Genomic DNA, 24,684 nt, shown 5'->3' with positions numbered 1-24,684 from the left:
TACTTGATTAACCTTATGTCCAAGTTTCATGAACTAGGTCCATATATTTTCTAAGTTATGATGACATTTCAAAAACTTAACCTTAGGTTAAGATTTTGATGTTGACTCCCCCAACATGGTCAAAGTTCATTGACCTTAAATGACCTTTGACCTTGGTCATGTGACTTGAAACTCTAACAGGATGTTCAGTAATACTTGATTAACCTTATGGCCAAGTTTCCATATACTTTCTAAATTTTGCTGTCATTTCAAAAACTTAACCTTCGGTTAAGATTTGGTGTTGACGCCGCCGTCGCCGCAGGAAAAGCGGCGCCTAGTCTCACTCTGCTACGCAGGTGAGACAAAAACAAGCAGAGCATTCTGCTATAAGACAGATATTTTTTCAACATACATATGTATTTGATAGTTTACAGCTAATTATTAATATTATACAGCATGATTGAGCTACATGTATGCCAGAACTGCATCTTGATTTTCAAGTCTTACTTTCTATTTGCTTGCAGGGAATGATTGACATGGTTTATCAAAGTTTAAGTGTTCAAATACTAGAAAATTAGTCTTGTGGGCTAACAATATTAGACTGCACATACACTAAATATAATTTGAATATCATGGTGATATACCATATATAGCAAACACATCCTGGTCTGAGAAACAATTTTCAACCCTGTAAGTCAGTCACAATGCAAACATTCCACATGACATCATATTCATTCAGAACATCCATTATGTATATGTACATTTCACATTCAATTCTTTAATCCTTGGTACTGTGGTGCATTGACTGGAGAAAGAAGTGCCAGCCTGAAGTAAAATGTAAGCTATGAGAGAGTGCATGGCATGGAATACTCATATACTAGGTGTGTGAAAGAAGGAAAAAATATACAACTATTTCTTTGAAAAATATATAAGCTCTATGACTTTTTACCAAAGTAGAATTAGAAAGGAAATAAATATGCAAGATATATAATCTGGAAATGAGACCAATAAACTGATTGACTAAATAATTAAATTCTTATCGAAGATGGGGGAGAAAAAAAAATGGGTGAGTGTGACTTGATTCACACCATATCCAAAATACTTCCAGTAAAAGTTGCCCAAAAGTTGCAAAATACATGTAGGTCCCAATAAATTGACATTGGCCTCAATACGAAATGCAATTTTGAAATAATAATAGCAGGCATTTATATAGCGCCATTTATCTAGAAATAACCTTTTCCGAGGCGCAGTGTTTATTATTATTATTATTACCCTTAGCTCGAACTGCCTTTCAGCGCTCAGTGCATTCAAGGAATGAATCCTGCCGGGTACCCATTCACCCCACCTGGGTTGAGTGCAGCACAATGTGGACAAATTTCTTGCTGAAGGAAATTACGCCATGGCTGGGATTTGAACCCAACCCCCTCAGTTTCAAAGTCAGAAGACTAATCCACTGGGCCACAACTCTCCACAGTAAATGAACAGTAAAAGGGCAAATAATCCCTTTGGTGTCATTACAGTGATAACTTTACTAAATATACAAGTTTTTTTTTTGGTAATAGTTAAAATCTCACCTTGTCCTCCAGGATAGATGCATCTGAATGCACGGCCCAATTCCTCTGCCTGAACGCGACCTGCTGGAGTTAGCTCTCCACCCCATTTCAATATCAGCAACAGGGAGGGTTCCCCTTTTGAATCTATTCAAAGAAAAGAAAACACAAAATATTTAACTTTTGTTCACAACACACAAATATCTCGTGATTAACACAGATGAACTTTGATGATCGCAATAGAAATGTTGAATTACTCATGCATAAATGATTTTCAAGTTTGAAAATGTAGAAATATCCAAACCATCCCCTAAATATGTGTGAGTGGAATATGAAGGACAAAAATAGGTATCTGTCATATTTCACAAGCTTTGTATCATTCCATTAAAAAAAAAATTTCCCAAGCATGCACGAAATTTCAATTTGATTAATAATTGGCAGGATTATTTATCGTGCATATCCACTCGATCCTGTATACTTTATAAATCAGGCAATGTATCATGCAGACCTTAAGTGCTAACTGATTTAACTATATAACTACTTGTATATTACACTGACTGACATCGTAAACAAAAATTAAAACGTTCTTGGAAGAGCTTCATGATATAGGTAAGAATGGCAAAAAGAATAAACACATACAACACACAATTTAAGACAGGCTTTCATTCCACTTCATGAGAGAGGGAAAGAGAGAGAGGGGGGTGTTTACAAGAGATGCATTAATAGAAACATACTGCATAACTCATGCATCAACACACAAAAATTGTTATTTTATTAGAATTACAAACTCTTATCTCCTGTAAGTTATATTCTCCTAATGTAATAGTGAATACCATATACATATCAAATTGTAGGCTTTAATTTAATATTGGTAAAAACTCATGGCATACATGTATGCCATTGCAGTCAAATGAAATAATAATTACTCAGAAGTACTTGAGAACTACTGTGTGTTCTTGTGTGCTTTGTACCTATTTGGATGATTTAGAAATTGTTGGTTGGTCCAAACTAAATCTACAATGACCTAAACACTACACTATGCCATCTATCTCTGATTCATGTTAACATTTCAAATACGAAAAACAATCATTTTGATACACTGAACCACTGTTCCTTATTTCTAGTGTGTTTAAAGTGAGTAAAGTGAGTCAAATTATGCCAAGTGATATATTTTCGCCGGGAAGGGGGGGGGCACATTTTCCTACTTCAGTTAAAGTCAAAGTACTTAACAAACATAAGCCAGGGGCAATATAGCAACTTCAAAGGCTATTTTCACATTGAGGGGGAGGGGTAAATTGTAGTTAGCCTCCATGTATCATTTTTCACTAGTACTAGGTATATAAACATAAGGGCTAAAGTCATATTAAGTAAATACACAATAGCGAGTTCTATATTCACATAAATGTTAACATATATTCTTGAGGGTGTTGTGAGTTTAGAATTATCTGGAGCATTAATTCACAGCAAGTCCTGTTTTAAATGTAACATGCCATATCAATAAAGCATGCATGAAGTTTAATTAGGTAGTCACATACATGAATTAGGCTGAATTAAACTTTTGAAAACACATCACAAACCAAGCAATCCAATTGCTAAATATGTGTGAAACAATCTACCCACCTGGCCACTCTCCGGAACCTTATCAATTTAATATTTGTTTTGTCCGAACAAAATTATTTGTCAATGAAGGATAAAGAATGGAGAAGAAAAATATGATTTTTGCTTATCCCACTTAGAAACAAATTCACTTCAAAAACAGAAATATATTGTAGCACACTAGTATCTGTACAGTTGCATGCAGGATTATTAAACCCGTACAGGTGGTATGAGTATTTTTTGCGAAATTTCAAGTTTTCGTTATTTATGGAATGAAACACTAGTGTAACATCAACCAACAAGACAATAGATTTTGAATTAATCAACAATCGGAATCATGTAATGCATGAACAGCTCACTAATCAAATTTATGATAGATGAAATGGTACCCAATTCTAAATATTTCAATTCATTTTTACACGAACTGAAATTGAATATTGAATGGTTGTAGACAACCTGTGTTCAAAATTCTCCAACAAATTTTGTCAAAACATAATCCAAAATAAGTAATGCCGATTGAAAAACTATTAAATCCTATATCAAGTTCAGGTATATCATGTCAAAACAAGCTAGGATTGTTGAAGCAGTACAAGTTCTGCTTCAGTGATCACAGAAAGGACTAATAATGAATTAATTTGTTTTATCTACCATATCTGTTTATGCATGAATGAACACAATGCCTAATATTGATTAAATAAAAAGCAATTGTCTTGTGATATATAATTTGGTTGATATGACTAAATGTCATAAAGACCAAAACTTTTAATTTGGGATTTTTCCACAGGTAATAAGTAATTCTGCATGCAGCTGTGTACTGGAAAGAAGCCATTTAAGACCTAAATAAGAATAATTCAAAATAAGATCATTCCATAATTTTCCAAAATTATATTTACACACACATCCAGGGTAAAAGTGTTCTGATATCATCCCCCCCCAAAAAAAAAAAAAAAAAAAAAAAATTGTTACTACTGCTGGAAACTAAGGAAACTAAAAGGAAGCGAGCTTGTGTTTAACAGTATAAATCTAAAACAATTTCATGTGACAATCCCAATGTTTTAGGTTTTTTTTAGGTTTGATGCAGCATGTATTCAGGTACTAATTTAGCAATGCAAACTTACATCATCCTCACAAAATAAACTTTTTTATTTCTATAATTCAACTATTTGTTCATTTCAGTACATTTTCAAACGTTGGTAGGTCTGTTAATATTAAAAAATGTAATGATTATCATTATAAATAGGAGGAGAGCTAGGGCTTGAAAAATGATAAAATATGTTATGATGTATTGCGATGTAAGTGCAAATTATCTAGGCCCTTTAACATAAAGAGATACAATCATTATAACTGAATGCGTGTTTGTGGTACAGGCCCCAGTTTTGAAAGCAGCATTTAGGACTGATATGTAGCATTTAAAAGCAGCACCAAATTTCATAGCATAGGTGTGCCCCAAGCCCCCAACTACTCATTAAGCATGTGCTCTGGAGAGCATTTCACAAAACTTTCAGCCTTCCTCTGTTATAAGCTTCTGGAACCCTTGCATTTCATGGGCTAAAAGCTACGTTGTCCATAAAAAAATCACTTGACTATTCGAATCATGAAATACTCCCCGGGTATTCTAGTGTGAATTGTTAGGTTGATTCATTACTGAGGTATTAGGGGCTTCTAATTATTAAATACATCATATCAAAAAGGACAAATGAGTATTAAGTGAATCTAAAAAATGAACAGCAAAAAAAAGTGGAAAGCTGATGAGTTCTACAGTGAAATACACCATGTGTGTACTTTGACAGAAGTTGCTCAAAATATTTGTCATCATGCAATCGATACGAAACAGCAAACATCTATTTATTGTTGTATTTTATAATCTAAAGAAAAACTAACCAACTATACTTCCTTTTCAATGGAATGTATTAGGTAGTGTTATACATCAAGGTCACAAATGCTATTATGTGCAAGTCATTTGGCTATTTACACAATTTGCCCCTCCACCCTAACCAATTAAATGAAATTTGAATTTCAAACACATTTTTGTCCATTATACTTAACAAAAGAATAATAATTTGTAAAAATAAATATCACATACATCCCAATTTTTTGCTTGACCATCTTTGTAAAGCTAATTGATGCTTTCCCAATATTATTACTGATATTACTACTGATATTGGAAGAAGAGCCAAGATGGAGTAGGTACTGATCCTCTTTCCATATCTGTTAAACATTAGCATACTGTGCACAAAGAGGAAATGATGACACTACTAATTTACCACCTAACAAGAAGCCATGATGTGCATAGATCCATACACAGGATAATTCATTCCTAAATGAACATCATAGAGTTCCATTAGATTTCAACAATGATAAGATCCATTCACTGATTAAATGCTATGGTTAGGAAAAAAACTTCTACAACTAATAAAATAACAAATGAACACACAATTGGGAGAGGAATTGCACAAAATACACTATGTGGAGGTCAATACTATCACTGTCTAGGGAACGACACTATGGGTAAGGAGCTTAAACTATCAATTACCTGAGTGAGAAGCTATGGAGTCAAGGAAGGCAAGAAAAGAGGGGGAAAAGAACAAAAACATCAGATAAGAAATAAGTTGGTTACTGTAATAAAACAAAAGGCAAATCCAGTACGGACAAGAATGTGAGTGAAAGAAAAAGCAATGTTGTAATTAAAGTCTTTGCCATGTCTTTTAGCAGGAATCATGTTGCAATGACACCAGCATTTATCACATGGACTTTTCAGCATTCTCCATTGTTTTGTTTATGATGAATAAAGAAAATATTATTGAGGAAAAGTCATTTGCAGGATTCCTGCGTAAAAAAAAACATGGCCTTGACTTTTGTTAAGGTTCCTAAGTGAAACGTTGTTAGATTTCAATTGTAAAGCAGAATGTTGATGAAGGCTGTGTTTACATTATTAATGAAAATATACCCAAAATTTAGGCAGTGAACTAAAAAATGGACATTGATTGAATGAAAAGCAAGGCAAAGTGTAGCCTTCACCATCCTCCTCAAGTAGCATTTTCAATATTAAGAGTCCTGTATTAAATAGTTGAGTGACAATAACTGTGGGTTATCAGAGATACATTGTTCACGACAAATATGCAAGAAGAGCAATGTATCAATCTTTATAAATACTACTGGCCTGGGGTGCTACAATGATTGCTTTTTGGGGAAGCAATCAAGCATTATGGCTAGATGTGGAGTCAGGGGACAGTGTTCCTAGTGTGTTCCTAGAATTATATTTGAATGCCCAAGCATGAAACATTTACATTTTAAGCAATCAGACCCATTTTCTTATCTTTAAAGGACAAGTCCACCCCAACAAAAAGTTGATTCGAATAAAAAAGAGAAAAATCCAACAAGCATAACACTGAAAATTTCATCAAAATCGGAGGTAAAATAAGAAAGATATGACATTTTAAGGTTTCGCTTAATTTCACAAAACAGTTATATTCACATCCTTGTCGGTATGCAAATGAGGAGACTGATGACATCACTCACTCACTATTTCTTTTGTAAATTATTATGTGAAATATGAAATATTCAAATTTTCTCCCTGTTGTCGTGTGAAACAATGATTAATTCCTCCCTGAACATGTGCAATTAGCATTGTTGAATACTACATGTACTGTATATGGTTCAGTCAATTTGGTCCTTATTGTCAAATCTGTAAAAAATGAAATATTGTATAATTCAAACAATAAAAAACAAAATAAATAGTGAGTGAGGGACATCATCGACTGTCTCATTTGCATGTCACGAGTTGTGCATATCACTGTTTTGTGAAAAATAGGTGAAACTTTAAAATGTCATAACTTTCTTATTTTACATCCGATTTTGATGAAATTTTCAGCATAATGCTTGTTTGATTTTTTTCTATTTATTCCAATCAACTTTTTTCTGGGGTGGACTTGACCTTTAATATTGTATTCATTCTTAGCTATACATGTATATCTAGATATCACAATTGTGTAAAACGAACCAAAAAAAATTACAATTTTAAACTGATTTCAACAAAGAAAACAAACAAAAACTTATTTTTTTTAAATCATCAATGTGATTTCCAAAGTAGTTATCACACGAATATACATCTTCAGACATTGGTGCTGATGATAAATGAACTGACAGTTAGGAAATCTCAACAATATATTTTGGGAAGAGAAACAATGAAGTATTCATATGCAGTACCGTATTATTAACAAGAAAGCAGTATCCCTTATATAAGGTTAAATCGTGTCAGAAATTTTCTTTCTAAATTCTGGTTGGAATCTGGTATTCCAAAAGGATGTTGAGAATTTGAACACGTCCTTTATCAAAGAACAATAAAAAAGATATAGATTTTCATGTATCAAAAACACTAAAGTGCTTGATATATTTGTTATATATATATATCCATCAAAGTGTAAATTGCAACACCTAGGCTAGTCAAATTGCATCTTCACTCACCTACATGTAACTGGGCATATTTACAATCTACAATGTAATTATCTCATAGCTGTTGAATAAAGTGACTCTAAATTCTCAATGATCAAAAGTTCGTATTTTCTGCGTGAAATCATAAACTAAACCAAATCCCACATTGATTTTTCAGTTCTCAGTAAATTAAAATTTCAAGCAGTACCACCTTTAACGTTGTTGCACTGGGCCCGCTGCCTGAAGCAGATGCCTACCATTACAAATGCCAGGCACTGGCTGAGCCGTGCCGGTAAATCAACACATTACAATGATGCGCAGCCTGCACTGGCATGACAAGGATTCAATGGATTCTGAAAAATATGAAAATCACAATTCTGAAAGTCACTGCCATAGTAAGTTTTCTTCTGCTCTCAGATTTATGACAAGGACTGTAATTTTCATGTGCCCTATAGAAGCCCAAGCAACAAGCTAAATGGAAGGGATATAACATGCACTATTTGATACATTTTTCCACAGAGGGTAAAAAGTTGGACGACTCATGTGCGAGAGTGAGTGTCAGGTTTTCTTGTAGCGCCACCCCACGGCAGCACGATCATTGTGATCGCTCTTCAGTTATTTTGATTAAAACTCACATTTTTGTCTTTTTGTAGAATTTGTACCACTTGTGAAACTGTTAAGTAGTGACTTTAGACGTTGCCTAACGAGTTGCTGGTGAGTTTAGTCGTCTATTTCCTCTGCCGATGCCATTTATAGTCCAGGAGAAATGGTCAACATCCCTCTGTTGGACTTGGAATTGTTGCGTACAGAGAACCGCGATGAAAATTACCCCGCTGCTAGCCCGTTGGATCAAGCTATGATTTTTCTCCCATTTCACTGTGGACTTTCTTGATCCATCTCATTCATGCTGTATAAAATCCTCTTAGCCTGGGCTTTTATCGTCCAGTACCTATTTATTCCAATTGGGATGAATGGGAACGTGGAAAAAGGATGTTCGTCGACTTTCAAATACAGCATAAGAGAACTCTTTGAAATCAAGAAGGCAATTAAGAACACTCCATTGAATTGGATTGATGACAATGTGTGGAAAGAACTCTGTCACTTAAACATAGCTAAGAGGCGGACAAGCAGAGCTGGTAAGAAGGTTGCAAGAAAGTTACTGTCTGCCCCACCGAGAGTTATCCCTAGTCATGTATCCTGTCATACACGTTCTTCGCGTTTTGTCAGCAATAGAGAACATGTTGGTATCAACATTGAATTGCCTAGAAATCGCCAGGAGTGCCAACTCACACGTTTTGCACTCAGGAATGCAAGATCTATCAAGGCAAAGGGAAAAGCTACAACCATTTGCGATTATGTCATTCAAGATCGTATTGACGTGTTAGCCCTTACCGAGACATGGCTAACAGATACAGACAGAGATCACCATGCCATTGCCACCATACGCAAGACATTGGTGAACTATGACTTTCATCACATCCCAAGGACAACGTCAACAGGTGGAGGTGTCGGTGTGATCCTGAACAAAGCCTTTGAAGTCGTTTTCAATGACAAGCACACTTTCTCTTCATTCGAATACAATGATCTTACCATCCGGTCTTTTGCAAACCATCTACGTTTGATCATTGTATACAGACCTCCTACATCGAAGAAGAATAGACACTCCATTGCAGACTTTTGTCAGGAATTTTCTTCCTTAATTGACATTCTGCAAACATCAAATCAGCCTCTGCTACTAGTGACCCGATTGACCTGATCATCACAAGGAGAGATGACCAGTTGGTTTCAAACATCACTGTCAGCCAGTCACTGCCATCTGACCATTCTGTTGTTTCATGTGACCTCAAATTATCACGCCCGGCGCATATACGGAAGAAAGTCAAGTCTCAATCCATCAAGACCATCGACTTGAGTTGGTCTAACATCATCAAGTGTCATCACCAACCCCCCGTATGACCCAGAACAGCTAGCTAACTCATACAATCAAGAACTTCGAGCCGTTCTAGATATACATGCTCCAGAGCTTGAGAAGAATTTTACTCTGCGTCCACATGCCCCCTGGTATAATCAAATACTTAGAAAGGCGAAACAAGAATGTAGACGTTGCGAGAGAAGAACAAAGAAGTCAACGAGCTTGCAGATCCATCAGGAGATCTACCAGAAACAGGGTAAGCTCTACGATGAGTTACTTCATGAAACCAAGAGATTGTACTTTCAGAAGAGGATACAGGGCGCAGATCAGAAGCAGACTTAACTTCCCCTACTGCTGGATCCTCTTTACCACAACACAGAAGTACATCTCAGCTTGCTCAAGACTTTAGTGACTTCATTTCAGCCAAGATTAGACATCTCCGTGACAGCTTTGAACAGCAGGTGTACGAAGACCTGTCATCTGACATTTCTTCATCAACAGACCATCGCTTCGTGGAATTTGATGACGTCTTGCAGGATGAAGTTGTATCTATCATCAAGACCTCATCTTCAGCATCATGTGTCCTAGATCCCATACCTACCAACCTCCTGAAGCGATGTATATCTTCTCTTGCTCCTCTCATTACAAGGTTCGTCAACCTGAGTTTTCAGATGGGCTTATTTCCAACAGCCTTGAAACATGCCATCGTGTTTCCAAGGCTTAAGAAATCGGATCTACCAGTTAACGAACTCAAGAACTTTAGACCAATCTCAAACATCCCTTGCCTGTCGAAGGTTATTGAAAGGGCTGCCATGGAGCAGTTTCTAGAATATCTTGAAGAAAATGCCTTACTTCCGCGTACATAGTCAGCCTACCGAAAGCACCAAAGCGTTGAAACGGCTCTTCTTCGTGTACAAAATGATTGTTTAGAGGCATTAGACACCCACAAAGAAGTGATTCTAGTTCTCCTGGACTTTACAGCCGCGTTCGATACGATAGACCATCGGATACTACTGAAAAGACTTTCAGAGCAGTTTGGAGTTTCGGGGAATGCAATGAAATTGTTTTAATCTTACCTCACTGGAAGGAATCACGTGGTAAGAGTAGCCAATGATTCATCAGAACCAGTAGAGGACACATGCGGTGTACCACAAGGATCGGTGCTTGGACCATTTATACACTGTACACTGCCCCTATCCAAGACATCATATCTGAGCATGGCATTCAATCGATAATCTATGCGGATGACACTCAGATCTATCTGACTTTCAACGGATCAGAGAGAGCATCTGCTATACTTCGTCTGAATAAGTGCATAGCTGACATCCGCGTCTGGGCAGCCATGAACAAGTTAGCTATTAATGATGGCAAGATGGAAGTTCTTCACCTCTCTTCCAAATTTATACCTAGAACTCCTCCTGTTGCGATAACAGTAGGTGAGACAGTCATTGAATCCGTGGCCGAAGCTAGCTGGGAATTGTATTTGATGAGCATGCTACTGGGAAATCTCATGTTGCAGGAGTGTGTCGTTCTGCTATGTCATCCATCAGAAAGATAGGCCGAATTCGTGGAGTTTTGGACCGAAAGACGACATTGACTTTTATTCACGCCTTCGTCACTAAACTGGACACATGTAATGCACTCCTACCAAATCTTTCTGCCAACGACCTCCAGAAGCTTCAAAGAATTCAAAACGCTTCCAATTGACAAGCGGATTCGCTTCAAGATCCTCCTCATCACTTACAAGTCTCTTTCTGGTTCAAGCCCTTCATATCTTTCTGAACTCATCAACACCTACACTCCTTCCCGTGCTCTCAGGTCACAGAATAAGCATCTCCTTCAGGTTCCTTGTTTTAAGACACAGTACTACGGCCATAGCTCCTTCACCTTCAATGCTGCAACCCTCTGGAACTCTCTCCCGCTTATCATCCGGACTGCACCCACCATCCAAACCTTTAAGACTGCACTTAAAACGTACCTGTTTAATAATTGATTAATTGTATTTTTTTTTTTTTCAATGCCCATATTGTATAATTTGAGATATTTAATTCATGTATATGTGAAGCGCATAGAGACCTTGTGTATTATGCGCTATAGAAATGTAATTTTATTATTATTATTATTTTCCGAAAAAATACCAACGTCCAGATCTAGACCAGACACCAACAAGTTCCAGTGGGTAACATGTTAGTTGTTAGAAAAGGAATAAGACTGAAACTAGTAGTCCTTACAAACAATCATGCAAGACTATCTACAAGATTCTTGCATGTTCTGCAGATAAAGAACTTTATATAATCTATAAACAGTGCATGTTAATCAATTATACATCATCTGAACTGCACTACAAGAGCAATTGGGTTTCAGTAAATTATTTCATACTCCTCTGTATCCAAACAGGTGTTTCATCAACATTTGTCCACTGACAACTGTCAGTGGTGACTGAATTTAAGATTGCTAATTTGATAAGCATTGGCCTCTGACAAGTACTATGGCAACTGTCAGAGTGAATTCGTGTTGTTGAAGAAAAGGTCCCAAGATGATAAACCCTTAATTTAAAAGACTTTAAAAGAATAAACTGTCACCTTCTTCACTGCTGGAGTGCTTGAGAATGCCCTTTGGAAGGTACTTGAGCTGGACCTTGCGGTTGATCCCTGAGAAATGGCCATACATCTCTAGGACTGCCTTCAACTGCTCTAGCTTAGACTCCCTCTCTTCAATCTCAGGCTGACTCCTGTGCTTCTGCCACTGACAATTAAATAGTAAACAGAAAAGCGGATTAAATCACAGCTCAAAGTAATCCACTGAGAGCCGTGATTGTGCTCCTGCCAACCATGAAACCCAAGACATTGTGACTGAGACAAAAAGGATAAGAAAGGTTGAAGATTGGGACATAGTGCAGATACATATTTCACAAAAATTGGAACAAAGTGGTTGAAGAGGCTCTCTCTTTCACCATAAATCCAGATTGTCTCAATATTAAACATGAACTGTTGGTAAGTGTGTATAAAATGGGTAGAGTTTCAACACAAAATGGACTGCTTCTCACACAAGACCCTCAAAACAAGGAAGTATTTAAAATTATACCAATTACAGAGTTCTTGGCCCCATCTTACAAAGTGTTACGATTAATACGATCAATCTCATGTATAAGGAAATCCCACAACGTCATAATTTTTTCTTCAGGTAATTTTGCACAATGTCCTTTGTAAACAAAGAGAAGCACACTGAATTTTCAGGAAAATAATGACTGTATGAATATACATCATATCTAGAAAATACTTTGAACAATCATGTGTTTTTAGATGTTGATGTCGCTGGCTTTCCATAGTTGTGGTTGATTGGATCAATCACAACTCTTTGTAAGAGGGGGCCCAGATGACGAGCTGAATTGCTCAAAAAGCTAACTAATGTAAAGCTTCATAATATATCTGGCTGATAAAGGCTGACAATTCTCTGCAATTATGGGAACCATAATCAAAATTTAGCCTCTCGACCAATCAGAATATACCTTGAACCTCCTTCCAGTCCATTTTGAGCTTTTCATCATTTTACAATGGCCAAATGATTTTGACATTCTATTAAATATTGGTTTTGGTGGTGATTTTTTACCTGATTGCTAAGAAAGCATGAATGCTTGTAAGCAAGCAACCAGAGGACCGACGGCTTAAAGTCCTCTCCGAAGGACCTGGTACTGAGGATTAATGCCTTACCAAAGGGCACTAGCGCACCAAGTGGGAATCGAACCCGGGTCACCGGAATACGAATCCCCCGCTCTACCGACTGAGCTATCGCGCCTCCATATACCTAGGTTTGAATCAATCCAAGGCCATTGAAGGTCATGGCCAAGGATACCCTGTTGACTTGCATGATGCTCCTCTCACTGGGATTTGAGAGTTGTACCAGGGATGTGTTATGAAGGATAGGAATCTAACCGCTTAGTTCCATCCTGCTTTAATCCCATCTGACAAGCCGATGACGAGACATTGTTTTTAAACAGGTGTTTCAACAATGCCTTTTCAGTTGTTTCAACAAAAACAGACATTTTCATTTGGCGACAGTTTCTTGTAGCAACAAGAGAGATTTGGATTTTAACTTGGCTGGTCCAATTTTAATAAATTTTTATACAAAATGTGTTCATAATTATACATTTTTTAAAATGAGTGAGCTCTAAAAGAGCGCAAATTGTCAGAAAGTGCTGCAATTTGTCCATTTTGTAAGTAGTTATAAAATTGTATATGTATATTGTATATGTCTCTTTCATGATTCTATTATATTATGTTGACATGAAAACATCACAAGAGCTTCCCTTTTGCTGTCCATAACTAATTTGAAATTTTCAAAAGAAATTGATCCAAAACAATGCTTCTAGAGACAAAAATAGTAAATATTGATATTTCGCTTCGGCAGAAGCCAGTCGGATGCAAAGGGTTAACATCGGCACGCCACATGGAATATCAAACCCCCACTTGTGCTGTTAAATAAAATGTTCCTTAAAACAAAGAAGTTAAAGGCCTGAAATTCGATATACCTTGAGTTCTCCAAGGAGATATCTTGACACATCCAGAATCTTCTGCAGTTGTTCAGGTCTTTTAAGTTTGACCTTACCCTTAGAGCGCCCACCATATTTCTCAAAGAGGCGAAAAAATCTATAATGAATGGACAGAAATAAATTCAGGTAAATAATAATTTATTTTCTTACAGACAACTGCACATTTTACAAGAACAACAAATTTTAAAAGAACAGATTAGAAATTCTGTTGTGTTTAGTTTGGGCATAAGATTCTAACTTATTCACCAAGAATTTGTCTTTATTGGTAGGATTTGCAGAATACAGAATTAGAAAATTTAGAATAATATTCTAGCAAAATAATATTCCTATTGATATTATACTTTTACAATCTTCTTTTGGACCGCAACTGAAGGTAAAAAAAGTGAAATTTACTAATTAAAAATCTCTAAGCTGCAAGCTTTATGCATGTTCATCACTTGCCAGGTGAGTAAGTTTCAAAAATAGGCTTTATTGTGCTTCTTATTGGCCTGAATTATATTGACATCATACTGTGTCAGGAGGTATATGATTTGCCAATTTCACCTTTTGGTGTAGTCAGGGTCTTTTCAGTGTGCTTCATTTACTCATGAAATATACAATAGATCTTACTTTGGATGCTTGACCTCCATTTTCATTTTCTGTTTTGGCGTTCTATCTCCATGTCTGATAATAGCAATCACACATCGAAGCTCCATCCTAGTGGAAAAAAAACACAATTACAGATTGTTTATATTTATGTGACCACTAGAGTTCATATATTTATTGCGGCAAACCATAAGCCACAAATAATTCAGTCAATCATCCAATTGCTATCTAAATGATAGTTCAAATGAAAAGAATTGCTTACTGAGCTTTCCCAATCATGAATGCTTCTTTCCCATGGACCTCGTAACAGGGTGCTACATTCGGCTGTGATCAATGAATAGGCCAGAATGCAAGCTTTCTGAATATGTAAGCCTGAATAATAGGGCCTGACAGGTCAAGGGTCATATCCCATCCAAATAACTAATCAATATTCATAGCCTGATGAAGATTTCAACAAGACGTGATCAATAAACCATGAACAGAAAAACCTATACTGTTGACAGGTATAGAAAGGAGGTTGGCCTAGGCCAACTCAGCGCTGTGGCATGCGCCTGTAATCCAAGCTATGTGGGGGAAGTTACAAATTGATGCAGAGGTTCAAGCCCTGGTCACGTCTTCCGGATGGTGACGTTAAAGGTCGGTCTCAGACGTGAATAATCATATCTGATTGATATACATCTGACAAAACTCAATTACAAACACACACACATGCCTAGGTTGTGAGCAGTCCAGCGAGCAAGGCCAGTATACAGTGACACCTAAACAACCATCATGACATCATCATATAGCCATATACAACACAAGACTACACAACATGGCTAACCTCTAACCTTTTCACTGTGTACTGGCCTTAAGAGTCGGATGCTGTTAAGCGAAACGTCAGCAACACGTCTGATCCGGAAGACTATGCACTGTGACACTACTTGCATAGGGTATGTTATTGCTGTTTTGTTATCAACTAAGATTTGCTGCCAATTTTTTGTTACATAAAACTGCCACCAGACATTCATCAATAACAAAAAAAAAAGAATATACACAACACCAGAGTGTATAGATGGTGCGCGCATACACCAACGGTGGTAGTCTCATGCATCAGATTAATGTTCGCATAACAGCATCAGACTTGTAAAGACAAAGACAAAAGCTGCAGCCTTCGCCTAGATTATAGGCTGCGCTACATAAGACAGGGCCCTTATTGCCGACTCTCAAGCTATCTAATTTACTAAACAAGTGGAACGCCTCTGGCAGTCTCGCCTGCATTACGCGATTTAATATAGCAGCAGTGCTGACTTTGAAAACTACTATAAAATAATAATTCACAAAAGCACCATTCATATAATGACATAATACCATGTTCATTGACCATAAATGACATTTGAACGGTGACTTAAGACTTGTCAACTACACCCATGTCCACATTTCATTCACTCTATCCATAAACTTTCAGAGTTAGGATGGTAATTCAACAAATACCCTCAACACGGCCAAAGTTCATTGACCTTAAATGACCATTGACCATGGTCATGTGACCTGAAACTCGCACAGGATATTCAGTGGTACTTGATTAACCTAATGTCCAAGTTTCATGAACTAGATCCATAAATTTTAAAGTTATGATGGTAATTCAACAAATACCCCCAACTTGGCCAAAGTTCATTGACCCTAAATGACCATTGACCTTGGTCATGTGACCTGAAGCTCGAGCAGGATGTTCATTAATAGTTGATCAACCTTATGCCCAAGTTTCATGAACTAGGTCCATATACTTTCTAAGTTATGATGTCATTTCAAGAACTTAACCTTCGGTTAAGATTTTGAAAATAATTCTCCCAACATGGTCTAAGTTCATTGACCATAAATGACCTTTGACCTTGGTCATGTGACCTGAAACTCAGGCAGGATGTTCAGTAATACTTAATAACCTTATGTACAAGTTTCATGAACTAGGTCCATATACTTTCTAAGTTATGATGTCATTTCAAAAACTTAACCATAGGTTAAGATTTGATGTTGACGCCGCCGCCGTTGCCGTCTGAAAAGTGGCGCCTATAATCTCGCTCTGCTATGCAGGCGAGACAAAAAGGTAAATTTATCAAATGAGTGCCATAAAATCAACTAGACGGTTTATTCTGCTTTCTTCTCCTCACCCTCTTTCTTTTTTTATCATTCTAAGAACGAGGATACCTCATGGGTGTAATTCTGATGATGAGTAGGCCTAGTATTTGCACAATATTACTGACTTACATAGTTCCTGAAGTGGTAGGCATGTATGGTATCTCTTCATCTAAGGTGAACATCTGCCATGGGATGTTGTATTTGGGAGCCAACTCTCTCATGATCATGTTCCTACACAAGATGCCGTTGGAAGAAAGAGAAGAAGTTGGAAAAATGAGTTCAAAGAAGGAGATGGGAGAATTATATCCACTCTATTGCTTTACAACCATCATACTTTGAAATTGTTGTGATATCAAACTGTTCAAGTAAATTCTGAATAGCAAAACTTGGGCTGTTGAGAATGGAGTACACTAGCTAGGAAAGTAAGAAAACAGTACACAATAAACATATCAACTACATTTTTTTGTGTTCACATTACTTACAATGATCACAATGCCTCTGCCTTGGCAAACAGAGTCTAAATGATCTTGTTTGGTAGAACTGATATTTTTTAATCAAAGTCATTAAAAAAGTGTTATATTTCGCTCTCTTCCTCCCCAATTGTCAATTGATGCACCAGGAAGACTGCTACAAATATTACATTTGTATTAAGACCGACATCCTATTCTCATGCACATATGAACATGTTTTGAAGTGCCAAATAAATATTTTAAATGTACATAACATAAAAATAAATTTATTTTGAAAACTATTACTTTCCAAATGACATAAAAATTACCCAAAACTAATTTTTTTCTTTAAAAAAAAAATACAGTAATTGGTTAAAAGGAACTGTCCTTTAATCAATAAGACGTGAAACACACTGTAGCTTACCCAAGGATTTTGGCACAGTCATCGTAATACTTTTTTGAGTTCTTGACAAAGCTGAATCCATTTACATCACACACATAGGATCGGCCACTGGCCCTCAGCAGGTCAAAACCACATACTGTTTGCTGGAAGGACAGGAATGGAAATATAATGTAAAAGCAGATTAAATAAATGAGAGAGGCCTGACAATTTCACTTTTGAAGATGCCAAAATGTGTGGTATTAACCATATGGAAAGTATAGACAGTAAACCTTGGTGGGCTGACAGTAAGAAAATAAAATGTGTAACACCAACTGTACATAGAGACTATCAATAAGAGCAGTCCTATTGTGTTCATAGATTTTAATGCACAATGACCTATTCACATAAATTTGTTGGTGGATATTTCAAGAGTTTTGGAGGCTTAGGGCCCTCAACCCCCGCTTACCCGATATGTGAACTACTACAAACCTTAGAAAGATAAATGTTTGAGTCATACCTTGAATGCTAGACAGACTTTCCTTGCAATCATCTTCTCTGTGTTGGTGAGTATGACTGGATAACGGACTTCCTTACCCTGACTGTCTCTCTCTACCTTACCATCTAGGGCAGGTGATTTCCTGGCTTCCGCATGGGCGTAGTCTGGTCCTACCGTGTATACCTGCACAATACAAGGAGGCATTCAAAGTCACTATTGAGGTTTCTTCAGGTCAACCTTGAGATTGGTCAATGCATCCCAACTTCAAACACAAAGTCAATGTGCAAGCATTTCTCACACAATTAGGATCGGATAACTTATAAACTACCTCCCTAATCTATGTTAAACCATACTCTATTTAAAACAATTCAAAATAAATATGCAAAATGATTAAATTTTCCCAATGGTTAACGGGCCACCAGACATTCAGCAACAATCTCATTCCACCTGAAAAGGTCTCTTTTTAACTACCTTCCAAATAAAAAAAAATGTTCCCCCATTCATGTATCAAATGAGCAGTTCTTACCTTCACATCAGTGCCATCAGTAGGCATGAATTCTTCATACATATAAGAGCCAGCCCTTCTTATGCGACTCTCTGGTGAATAGATGCTGCTACGATTGCGCATCTGTTAAACAGCAAACACACAAATACGTATTTACAATACATGAAAGTATGGTCTAAGAACAATCGTAAATAGCACTCTGTAAGACATTAATCAGAGCTCTTTAATCACCAGAAAATTCAGTTGTAAGAGTAGTCATATTATCATATCATTTGCTCATTTTGACAAAAACTGTAGCAGTGTTTTCATTTACATGTACCTTTAGAATCAAGACACTTAAGTTGAAGACAAAAGATTTTGCAATGCCAATTAGTAATTTTGAAGTGGTATTTTTTTTTGTTTACATTTGACAAAACTTTGGTCTCTACATAAGGTCAGAATAAAGAAAACAGATTTCCATTAGGAGCAATCAACACAAATGTTACTCTAAATACAATGGAATTGTTTAAATACCTTTCTGAAGAGCCTTTGACTACCACCCCCAGCTGATGATGGATAGTAAATATAAACATTATGATCCTCAGCTGATACAGGCTTCTCCACAAATGGCTTGCGGAAGATGACATCATTGATCTCCAAGTCATCATCATTTTCAATGAGGAAGAAATCTGAATGTGAGAGACAGAACAGAAAGTAAAACATAGGCCTAGAGACAAACTTGCCTTAGATGGTGCATCTGCTATAATGAAATGGCTTCAACTTAGGCAAAATTTTACTTACTTGACCAAAATAACAGAACTTTAAACAAGAAATCCAAGAAATGACCACGCAATTAGTTATTTATCAACAGAAATACACCATAAAATTGAATAATTGTGGAAAATGAATTATCGTTCAGTATTTTACAACACAAGCATGGCATTGTGACAGAACACAAAAATTTTGTGTGCTTTGTGCTCATCTATGTTGGTGATTTCCTACTTTGGTTTTCACTCAAAATCCATGATTTCAGAACTTACTACATATATACATGTATCAAGAAATTTTAATCATTAACCATGATTTTATAGACTGCTCTTCTAATAATACTAGTTGTGAAAAATGAATTTTGGCTTTAAAGGACATATCACATGAATACCTTGGACCTAGCTTTCAAGAGAGAATCAGGAATATTTCATCTTAAAGAAGTCTTGTATACAAGAGTTGACTGACTACAGTAAGAAAAACAAAATATTCAAAATAGAGTTACTACATAGTTATATTTTCAAAAGTATTTTCTGTGAAGAAAAAGTCTCACAAACTACCTTCTGCAATGGAGACAAGGAATAGGTAAATAGTTTTAAAGCATATCGTTGGCCATTACTGAAGGGGCCCCAAAATAAAAGACATTTAAGAGTTGCAAACAAGACAATCAACATCTGTTGGGTAAACATGAATTATCAAACCCATCATGGGTAAATATACTGTACATACCATCTGGGTCACAATCTCTATCATGGATAACATGCCTAGGGACTGGTATGTCCTCCTGAGAGAGAATTTCAAACACTTTCCTCCTGAATGGGAACAAACACAATGTTAAAGGGAAATGAAACCTTTGGAACAAGTAGGCTTGTATCGAAACAGAAAAATCAAAGAATAAGAACAAAGAAAGTTTGAGAAAAATTGGACAAACAATGAGAAAGTTATGAGCATTTGAATATTGCAATCACTAATGCTAAGGAGATCCTCCCATTGGCAATGCGACACGGATGTGTGATGTCACATGTGAATAACTCTCCCTTTGATGGACTATAAAATACCCTCAAAATGTCTCTTTTTGCTTTTTCTTATGGTGATACAAACTCTTTATCCATGATATATTCTTTAAAAATCTGTATTACATGCCCTACTATAGAAGGAACACATGATCTACTGATAGATGTGATAAAAGAGGCAATTTAAGTGAAATATATACTAAAGTAATGGGGAGAGTTGTTCACAAGTGACATCACACATCTTTGTTGCATTGCCAATTTGAGGATCTCCATACATGTAGCATTAGTGATTGCATATTCAAATGCTCATAACTTTCTCATTATTTGTCCGATTTTTCTCAAACTTTCGTTTCATCTGTTTCTTTGATTTTTCTGTTTTCACACAAGCTATCTTGTTCCCAAGGTTTCATTCTCCTTTAAGTTTTCATCTTATCCAATACATTCAAATATAAAAACAAAGTGAATTATTACTCGCATAAAACTTGCAAATCAAAGTGGTAAAACAAGTAATTTAAAGTTCAAATAATCTTGGATCTTCTAGATCTACAAACTAAAGGCTCATCTTTGTCCACATCAATGTATTAAAAGTGGCTAATGTGTTAGGTCTTGCCAAAGTACATTATTAAAGGATACGCCTGGATTGTAGAATGGGTTAACTTTTATCCAGAGCATATTCCCTCAGAAAAGGCGTTTCAACTTTCAATCACAATTGTCTATCGACTCAAATAAAATGAGTACCAGTTCAGGAATTAATTGAAATGCTTGTGCACTATGGTTGTTGGGCTAAACCATCATCTTGCCACATCTGAATTATTGTAACTATATTTGGGGTAATACATACAAATCACACCTTCTAAAACTATATATCCTACAGAAAAAATCAATCCGATTAATTACAAAGTCCCATATGCAAAGTGCTAGTAAACCCCTTTTCAAAAAGAAGAATATTTTACCTCTACATGAACTACATGTAATTACTTTAAATACTCTAATCTTTATGTACTCAGTTAAAAATCAGATTTTTCCACTAAAATATTGCAATTTGTTTTCACTCAATTCAAATGTTCATTCATATACTACTCGACAAAAAGATAATTTCCATGTTCCAAAAGTGAGACTTTCTTCTTCTTTAAAGTCACTAGCTTTAGTCGGTATAAAAAAATGGAATCAACTCCCAACTTCCCTAAAAGATTGCTCAACTGTATCCTGTTTTTAAAAAAGGTGTAGGGCCTACTAAATGGAAAATCTATGAAATTACCAGGGTTTGTGTGTGTGAGAGGGTGTGGGTGTGTGTATGTTTATATATTTGCATTTATATCTGCTGATAAAGTTTGTTTGTGTTTTGTTAGTTTTCTGTTTCTAGTTGTAAATTTTGTCAATGCTATTGTTTTGGGGCCATTCTCTACAAGCAGTTTGTTTTTTATGGTCCTAGCCATATTTTGTACTATTTATTGCACACTTTATGTACACTGTATGGTTTGTATATACATATTTTTATGGTTGAATAAATTGAAATTGAATAGAATTGAATCATGGTAATAATAAAAATGACAATTTTCACCTTGAACAATCTGGTGAATGTGTGGGATTATGCACCTGATAAAAATCAGATATTCTGCCCATATGAATTCCATGAAAATGTCAATATGCCATGTGATCATAATGTAAATTCAATACCGATGTAGTAAAAAATGTTGATTACATACCTATCATGTAGGTTGTACTGTGCTTCCAGATCATTGATGACCAATGGCTTGCGTAGTTTGGCGTAATCAATGGCCTTGTGTAATGGAAAGCCTGTAGAGAAGAATGAGATGAGCGCATCGCAAACCGGCCAGCTCTCCACAGGATCGTTCAAGATCATATCTTCATCAAAAATGTCTAAGGAAATGTACTCAAATTTTTCGAGTCGATGGAGGATCTCCCGCATCGGTCTTGAGCTGGCTTTCTTCCCCATGCAGCAGATCCCGACGACAACCTTTGGTTTGATCTCCATGGCTTCCCAGCGAGACAGACTTGAGACAGCGGATGGCGAAGAGCTGAGTCCATTGTTTGCATTTGCCTGTACATTGATATGGGAGGAAAAGTCCATTTTAGAGTTTTATTTCCCAATGATTACATGTAAATGTGACACTGCACTACTAAAAGTCCTCTCTCTGAAGAATAAAGGCTGACATGCATACATGTACATCATACCCTTCACCTATTTAGTTTTAAAGGTTAAGAAAATGGTGATTAATGAGGATTATTGCAATGCTGCTCGATATTCCACTATATCCGGTAGCTTTTTACATGGACACTGCTACGTACGTGTATTCATCTGTTGATATTTGTCAAGTCTGTCAATATTTACCAAACATGCACTTCATATGAAAAAAAAATTACATAACAGATACATGAATGGAATGAAATATGATTTTCAAAACCAACTTACTCTTACATGTTTAACACATGGATTAACCAATATTAGCATGCAACATGTGATTGGGCTATGTACAGCTTCTTTACATGATTAGGTTAATTCTAAGTGTTATCTACATGTACTGTGCTCTACATTGTATGTGTAGCTCCATGCATTACATTGATAACCTAAAGCACCAGTTCCACAGCCTTGCATAATAAATTCAACTGAAAGAAGGACTATACTGCCAAATTAGTTACACTTTACCTTGTGTACAATACAGGTTGTAAGAGTGTTCATGCAAGTACAGTTGAGAAGACTATGATAATTTGTACGAGAAGAATTGTTTAATAGGGTTAAGTGTAGAGTATACGATCGGTATTCAACATACTACAGTAAAATTGAAATTTTGGGGCAAACATGTACAACATGTACCTGTACCTGTATATGCAGCTTTAATTTGATCTTTTTTTTTTTTAACAGGGATCAGCACTAACTTTCACAAGAAGATCCAAAATAGAATGTAACAAGATGGTTTCAAGCCTGTCAAATGTATGCTTCTGCCATACGTGCCAACTTGTAACATTTTTAAAATATGACCTCTGTGACCATTGACCTGTAGGCCTAGACAGGGTACATTTAAGTTTTTCTCAAATCCTCCAAAATAGTTAGAGTTACCGGTATCTGGAAACTAATTTGAGAGTAGATTTGACAACTTGTACATGTAAGGTATATAATCTAGATCCAGAAATGTCAGTGGAATGAAGGCATGCATACTGACAGAGGAAACTTCATACCAAGTGGTTAAAAACCATAGGCTACAGAGGGACAGAACTGTCTAACAAAAGGAACTGACATTAGAGAGGAATTTCAGAAAATTATACAGTACGCATACAAACAGATCAAGAGCAAACAACTAGCCATAGATACATGTACATGTATACAAACCTATTGTACATTTTCTTGAATCTGCTTCATTAGGATTGGTTTTTAAGCATTTTTTTCACAATCAGAAATATCAATAGGCTTCTGAAGTAAAGCAATGTTTGTGTTCAGTCAGTATGGTTTACATGGCCCCTTCTGGGCAGATTACCAGTAGGGCATGTCAAACAAACCCATTTAAATGAAGGTGATTTTTACGCACTCATATTTTATTTTCTAAGCAAAAGGCCCCACTGGTTCTTTATCCCCAACCAAATACATGTATCTTGAGTGATTAAGTAATATTTTGTAGAGGGAATAGTGGACCTAGTAAAAACATTATTTCACTATCATAACTAGCTACAAACTGTATTCTGTATAAAAATGTTGTCTCTGTAATGAGTAATGACAATAATCTCAGGAGAAGTTTTGCCCACTGGTTTCCCTTGCATCAGAAAGAACCATGAGACAATAAATTTGCTGAAAATGAATGCCGTGCTTGCGAAATAAAGTACTAATACAATTGACAAATGATGAAGTCAAGGAAAATAAATTGGATAGAAACTAACTCTAGGCAAATATTACTCTCCATGTTTAGAAAATCAAACCAAATGATCAACATAGAGTTTGATGTTGAATTAATAATGCCCTACATCCCTAAAGGTACAATGTATGGGTCATGTTCATGTAATTCTAGAACATTTACCCCTATTCAATTGAGGAGAAATCGCACCACCTTCAGGGCCCCCCCCCCCCCAAGCAATATGTAGCCTCAGTCAAAAGAAAGCTTAGAAAGCTGTATTGAGCATTTTAATTAGCATATTTTAGTATAAAATGAAAATTGGAGATAAAATTAAAAACCTACAAAGATCACTTGTGGAGACGAATGCATTTATGTTATTGAGAAGCTGGTATGCTGTATTAATAAGTTAAGGACGTTCCACAGTTAAAGTGAAATCCATGTCATTTTCACCAAACTTTGCACATAGATACTTTAGAACCTTAATATTCGAAATATGCAAAAATTAACATAGGTCCATGTGCTTGATTTTTTGC

At 36.1% G+C, this 24,684-nt stretch overlaps 1 protein-coding gene across 1 annotated transcript in view; it reads right to left on the bottom strand.

The window, feature by feature from the left end:
* Window positions 1-24,684, bottom strand: part of LOC129257668 (inositol hexakisphosphate and diphosphoinositol-pentakisphosphate kinase 2-like) — a 35,089-nt gene that overhangs the window by 1,664 nt on the left and 8,741 nt on the right. The window contains exons 4-15 of the mRNA XM_064097967.1: window positions 22,013-22,368; window positions 20,023-20,105; window positions 19,063-19,217; window positions 18,571-18,672; window positions 18,066-18,227; window positions 17,591-17,712; window positions 16,847-16,948; window positions 14,627-14,713; window positions 13,997-14,114; window positions 12,051-12,213; window positions 5,659-5,670; window positions 1,554-1,676 (exon numbers count right to left, since the gene is read on the bottom strand). Coding sequence (XP_063954037.1) covers window positions 1,554-1,676; window positions 5,659-5,670; window positions 12,051-12,213; window positions 13,997-14,114; window positions 14,627-14,713; window positions 16,847-16,948; window positions 17,591-17,712; window positions 18,066-18,227; window positions 18,571-18,672; window positions 19,063-19,217; window positions 20,023-20,105; window positions 22,013-22,368 — 1,585 coding nt within the window. The remainder of the gene's footprint in view (window positions 1-1,553; window positions 1,677-5,658; window positions 5,671-12,050; window positions 12,214-13,996; window positions 14,115-14,626; window positions 14,714-16,846; window positions 16,949-17,590; window positions 17,713-18,065; window positions 18,228-18,570; window positions 18,673-19,062; window positions 19,218-20,022; window positions 20,106-22,012; window positions 22,369-24,684) is intronic.

This window comes from Lytechinus pictus, chromosome 3, assembly GCF_037042905.1.
Source record: "Lytechinus pictus isolate F3 Inbred chromosome 3, Lp3.0, whole genome shotgun sequence".
NCBI classification, from domain to species: domain Eukaryota; kingdom Metazoa; phylum Echinodermata; class Echinoidea; order Temnopleuroida; family Toxopneustidae; genus Lytechinus; species Lytechinus pictus.
This window is presented reverse-complemented; position numbering and strand designations above follow the sequence as displayed.